This window comes from Lygodium microphyllum, chromosome 2 (genome assembly GCF_053477565.2).
Source record: "Lygodium microphyllum isolate KBCC chromosome 2, Lygodium_microphyllum_v1.1.10, whole genome shotgun sequence".
Classification (NCBI taxonomy): domain Eukaryota; kingdom Viridiplantae; phylum Streptophyta; class Polypodiopsida; order Schizaeales; family Lygodiaceae; genus Lygodium; species Lygodium microphyllum.
The window spans coordinates 131,819,355-131,825,561 of NC_141136.1; the positions used below are offsets into that span (position 1 = coordinate 131,819,355).

At 43.0% G+C, this 6,207-nt stretch overlaps 1 protein-coding gene across 1 annotated transcript; it reads left to right on the plus strand.

Moving 5' to 3' along the window:
• Window positions 1-3,065: 3,065 nt before the first annotated feature.
• Window positions 3,066-5,593, plus strand: LOC148040336 (cyclin-U4-1-like). The gene is made up of 2 exons (XM_087698503.1): window positions 3,066-4,035; window positions 4,773-5,593. Exons 1-2 carry the CDS (start codon window positions 3,599-3,601, stop codon window positions 5,140-5,142), a joined length of 807 nt encoding a protein of 268 aa, XP_087554629.1. The 5' UTR covers window positions 3,066-3,598; the 3' UTR covers window positions 5,143-5,593.
• Window positions 5,594-6,207: the final 614 nt, after the last annotated feature.

The following is a 6,207-nucleotide window of genomic DNA, read 5'->3' on the forward strand; positions in this document are numbered from 1 at the left end:
TGAACATGGCGTGCCACATTCTTTTTGCCTTCTTACTCACTAAATATGGCTATCTTTATTCACTTTAGATCCCTTAAAGCCTATTCAAGTGTCTGGGTGTGGCACTACCACAAAACTTTTTGTGGCTAATAAAAAATATGGCCAACTTGATTAGTGAAAGAACCATATCAAAGATCGATTGGGCCTCCTAACCGCAAATAGGAGGGTCCTCCTTCAAACACACCAAAAGGGTGAACATTTGATATCATTGTCTACTAGTTGTTTGTTCATTCATGGGGACACTTGTAGGGGTTGCCACAACAAAAGGTTCAACATTTGATATCATTGTCCACTAGTTGTTTGTTCATTCATGGAGACACTTGTAGGGTGTTGCCACACCCAACTCTTACTAGGCTTTGCCCAAGTGAACATTGTGTGGCATGTTGTTTTGCCTCTTGGCTTCATAAAAATGTGACTATATTTACTTACTTAAGTATTGAAATTCTAAGAAAGTGCTTGAGTCTAGCACTAGCCGTTCAGATCCCTAGATATATCACCAACCATGACTTCCAAATTAGAAGGGAGTTGGACAAGGGGTGGAAGTTGGATGAAATTTTTTATAGTGGGAAATTTTTCTTATGGCTTATGCATGTGATACATTAGTTAAGAAACCCTTACTTGAAGTGTCTAGACCCAATGTATAAGTTTTATATTGATGATCATTTTAACTAAACTTGGAGAGTGACATTTGAAACTAATTTCTGAACACTATATAGGGTATAGAAAATCTCCTATATCAATATTTAAGTTGGCTGTAGAGTTACCCCCTTAAATATCTTGGAAGAAGAACTAGTGATATGGAAAAACAATGCATAATTTTGGGGGGGGGGGATCATCATTGCCTGCCTAATGGGGGCACCCTTTAATGGCATAGTATTTGTGGGACTATCACCTATATCTCATTGATTTGCTACATATGTCTCATTAGACAAAATGAGAATAGTTAACCACAATATTATTGTCTTATCAAGTATTAGACTTCGATTGACATTGCTTTAGTGTGTAGGTTGAGATGGCCTTTTCTCATTATGAATGCAAAAATCATGCCAATGGCTATCAATAATTAGTTCAAAAAGCAGATATTGGTGCATGCGTGCGTGTGGGTGCACACACACACACACACACACACACGCGCGCGCGCACGCGCGCACACACACACAATACCTCTCCCTTTGTTTTACCTATCATCTTATATTTATGCCCTAAAATCACAATGCTAAGAAAATGAAGCCCATGCATTTGCAAAAATGCAAAGTTCGTGCAATTTGTTGAACATAGCATTGTGAGGTCCTATTCCTATGGGCCTCGTTTGTTACTACATGATGGAGCCCACAAGAGTTACAATAGTTGGGCACTATTGACATTCCAAACAATCATGAACTAACTTATTGGATTACTACTGCTAAGCATTCAATAGCTTTACCTATTACTATTTTGTTAAATGCATCAATGTATAGCTAGTTGTATGAAACATCATAGGTGACCATCATGTCCACATAATAACATCTCTTATCCTTCTCATCTGGTTAGAATCACCTTAAAGTCTCTCTCGTCTCTTGTAGAGAGTGTGAATAGTATTTGACTAGACATAGAGAGTCTCAATAGTGGGGACATCATGAAGGTCAATAGCATGGCTACAACTCACATTCCAAATGAACTAAGCAATACTAGCAAGCTTCCTTATGTGATAGTGCCCTTGGTTGCATTATGCTAGCAAGTAGTTTGGAGTGGATATCCTACTTAGTTGTTGGTCACAACGTGAAATGCGTGATTCCCTTGAATAATCCTCACATCCACATGATGCGCCACTATCCATGGCCCAAGCTACTACCACAACACCCACCCCCCCCTCCCCCCACCCCCTCTGGCACCAAAAGTCACTATTATAGTCATGGTTATGCTATGACACACCATCATGAGGGCTCATCTCCACACCTCCAAAACTTTGGGACTATCTCTTAGATAATTGCTTTGGCCTCCTTTAACTCTTGACATCTTCTACATGCTAATGGAGCCCTACCATAATCAAGACCAACAACCGAGCTCCTATGAAGTCTAAGCCATTGAAGAGTGGAGATATAAGCCACTTGGAGAGAGAGAGAGAGAGAGAGAGAGAGGGATTGGACCCATGCTTGTATTCTACCATGGCTTTGATGGTCAGTGGTCACCACCGCACTAGTCATATCGATGCCACCTTCCCTCGATAGGTGGCCTTACATGAGGAGGCACATCGATGCCATCGTGCATCAACCCAATGCATGCGGACATGGATGCTGAAGAAGTAGGCAGGAACAAGCTTTTCGGGTGGATATTAAAAGCAAAGATGTCGTTGTCGCATGCTGAGAAGTGAGAAGTGCTTGTACATGTGAAAAGAAAACTCCTTACAACCAAGCAAGGTAAGAGAAAGAGAGAGAAGGGACGGTAAAAAGAGGAAATAAAAGGGGGGAGGTGTGCATATGCTGGAAACCCGTGGACTTGCCAGTTCTTCCATCACATGCACTGATCCTCACGCCCTCTCGTGCCCCACCCGCCAATCAAAAAACAGCTGAAGGGGGGGGGGTGGGGGGCCCTCATTCTGAGAAAACCAAACAAACTATAATAAAATGGGTCCTTGGAGAAAAAAAAAGAAAAAAGAACGAGGCAGCTGCTGCAGCCCACTCTGAGGCTCTCTCTCTCTGTGTGTTGGTTGAAGAGAGGCCATCCTGGTCCTGTAAAACCTCTCTCTCTCTCTCTCTCTCTCTCTTTGTCTCTGCCTGTCTTTCTTTTCTGCTTACAACGTGCAATCCTTCTTCTCAAGCTGTCTAGTCACATGATTCAGCGCCCCCCCCGGCCCACTACCTTATACCAACATCCATCAGCACGTACACCATTTTCCATTGTATTTCCAAATTCCCATTGTTTTAAACGCTCTCTCACATTAAACTCTTTATAGGTACTAGTGCACAGACTGTGCTTAAGTGTATTGAGAAGTAAGCTCTCTCTCTCTCTCTCTCTCTCTCTCTCTCTCTGTCTCTGTGTTTCTCTGTGTCTCCCCCCCCCCCCCCCCGGTTTTAAGGCCTCCCATCCCAAATGCAGCCTCTCCCCATTTATCAGTGATCACTGATCAGTCCCTCCCCAATTTCCAATGCTGATCATCTGAGAGATTGGTTACTTTTCAATATCTGCAGAATTTCTGAGGATATTACTCCATTGATAAAGCACCCCTGTACTCTCCCTCCCTCTCTCTCGCTCGTTCGATTTTCCCAACATAATTTGCTGCTGTGACAAATCCATTCAGATCCTATAATTCCTATCGATAAACTTGTGCCTCTGCCTCTCTCTCTCTCTCTCACTCGCCCATAGATTTGCCTCCAGCGAAGCTTCTCCAGGTCGAATACTTACTGCATTCGGCGCAGTACATCAATTTGTCCACTTCAACCATCAGATCAGAGACGTACATTGCCTTCTCGAGACACTCATGGCCTGAGCCACACTTCCATTTTTTATAAACACAAAACACAAAACACGATAGGTGCAGATCTTCTAATTTCTGCATCACAAGATCTACTTCTGCAGAGATATGGCTGCTAGCCCGGCCCAGACTCAGATCATGAAACAGGGGGACAACTTCTCATGTGCCTCAGAAGCCCTTGACAAGAAGGCAAGCTACCACTTTGCTTCTTCTTGTCAAGAGAATCCAAGGGTTCTCTCTGTGTTGTCTTCTCTACTGGAGAGAACAGTGGCAAAGAATGACAAGTATGTGGCTCAATTGGGAAAGAATGGCTCCCATCACAGGCTCACTGTGTTCCATGGCCTCAAGGCTCCGTCTATAAGCGTCGAGAAGTATGTTGAAAGGATCTTCAAGTATGCCAATTGCAGTCCTTCTTGCTTTGTGGTAGCCTATGCCTACTTGGACAGGTTCATCCATCAACAGCCCGGCCTTCCCATTACCTCTCTCAATGTGCACCGGCTTCTCATCACTAGTGTCATGGTGGCAGCCAAGTTCTTGGACGATGCGTAAGTGCAGGATATGCCTCAACAGGCTATATTTTGCCCTGTAATTTGAGATGCCCCGATTTAGCTAAATTATGCAGTTATTTGCTTGGTTACTCTACTATGCATCGGTTTGATCCCTCTGAGCATGTGTATGTGCGATCAATGAATGTGGTAAATTTGTGAATCATGTGCAGGTCTATGGCTTGTTGCTCTGTGTGCATTGGCTCTTGCATAAAAGCAGGCATATAATTCAGTCTGTTATCTTGGCTCCACTCGTGCCATCTCCCTCATGGTGGCCCTTTCAGCTACCCTATGATTGTGGCAGTGGGTTGAAAATGTGTCATCCAGTCAAAGCATTTTGTGCAATGCCCATAAAGGATGGTCTCTCATGCTAGCCTTGAGCCATTCAAATCGTGCCATGAGCGGTTAGAAATCTTGATATCTTCTCATTCCTTCCTCACTTTGGGATCCCATACCTCATGTGCAGCTTTCTCCTGCATTGGATTAATTTGATCTGTTACCCTTGGCAATTTGGTGTATCTTTAGATCAGTCCGAAGCTTGATTCCATTTTGCTCTTTGGCATGCAGACTTCTTAAGTAGTCATGGAGTTCATTGGTTTAATATCAACTTGTTATATGTGCAGCAAAGTTCAATTCATGTTGTAATTTGTGTAATTGGAAACGTTTAGTGAGGTCTGATGTCTACTGTGTTTTGCTGATATGCCAACCATATTAATATTGATGGATGGCTTGTCCAGGTACTACAACAATGCCTATTATGCCAAAGTGGGGGGTGTGAACACCTTGGAGATGAACAGGCTAGAGCTTGAGTTTCTGTTCCGGCTAGGCTTTCGTCTACACGTGACAGTGCAGGTGTTTGACAGCTATTGTAGCCACTTGGAGAGGGAAGTGGCCATGGGGATCGGAGGCGGACTGCACCATCAAGTGGAGAGATCGCTTTCGAACTACTGCGGCAGTCTGGTGATGTCAATAAGTGGGAACAACATCCCCATCACAACTCATCATGATCAAGACAATGCTGATCAACAACAGCAGAAGGCTGTGAATCATATCATGGCTGATAGGTGCAGCTATGTGGCCATCAATGTGCTGGAGTCTGTCTCTTGATAATGCGAATTCACGGTCGCCAGGGAGGGTTTGTGCAACATAATGAGGTCCTAATCACATGTGAAAGGGGAGATGCACTGGTAGGTAGAGCCAGAGAGAGGGAAAGAGGGGCATCTATAGCTCCCCTCTTGAGTTTCTTTGTGAGAGAATTCCTTTTTCTCTCTCTCTCTCTCTCTCTCACTCTCTCTATAGTTTACAGCCAGATATGTTCTTATAGACGGGGAGAGCTCAGAGGAAGAATACCTCTGTCGAACAAGAATCAGAGCACGATGGGTGACAATTGTGAGGACCATGCCACTCCGGAGTGTGGTTTGTACAGTGAGTAAGGATGATAGTATACTCTCTCTCTCTCTCTCTCTCTCTGTCTTGAGGGTGATACATCCTTGTCAGTTGGTTAATACAGCGCCTTCCTTTCCTTGTTGCTCGCTCTCTTTCTTTTTCTCTCTCTCTCTCTCTCTCTCTCTCCCTCCCTCTCTCTTTCTCTCTCTCTCTCTCTCTCTATATATATATATGTGAAAAATACAAATTTGGGGAGTTTCTCAAGGTAGACATACGTTTGGTGAGTCAATAATGCAACACTTTTATGGCAAAGCAACGAGTGACACCTAAGCAAGATTCCTAGCACGTTCAATCTTTTTTGTCAGGATACTAGTCCCAATTCCAAGGTGTCTTGTTTTAGGCATCTTTGCCCATTACCCTACTTACTTACGGGTAGCTTGCAAGGGGGATTTTTTGTTTCGTAGACACTCAAAGTCACTACCCACAAAGTGTGAAAGATGGACTCTACTTGATAAGAAATTTTTGTCGCAAGGCAATATAAGAGATTTTGAAAAAAGGACAATATCAAGCTTTCACCAAAAGCAACCCATACAATTATTGGATGGATTTTAATATTTTTTAATTAAAAGGAATTTTATACATTTCTCATAAATTATGCTATCTAAATATGAATTGGATGAGATATATTCTCTTCCATAATTTCAAGATTGAATTGCTTCAAAGGTTGCCAAGGGTTGAGCATTATAAAAGTTCTCAAGAAGCTTGCTAGATTGCTAGAGGTCAAAG

Coding starts and splice junctions, on each gene's coding strand:
- LOC148040336 (XM_087698503.1), top strand. CDS start 3,599: ATGGCTGCTAGCCCGGCCCAGACTCAGATCATGAAACAGGGGGACAAC. Junction 4,036..4,772: donor GCCAAGTTCTTGGACGATGC/GTAAGTGCAGGA, acceptor TGGCTTGTCCAG/GTACTACAACAATGCCTATT.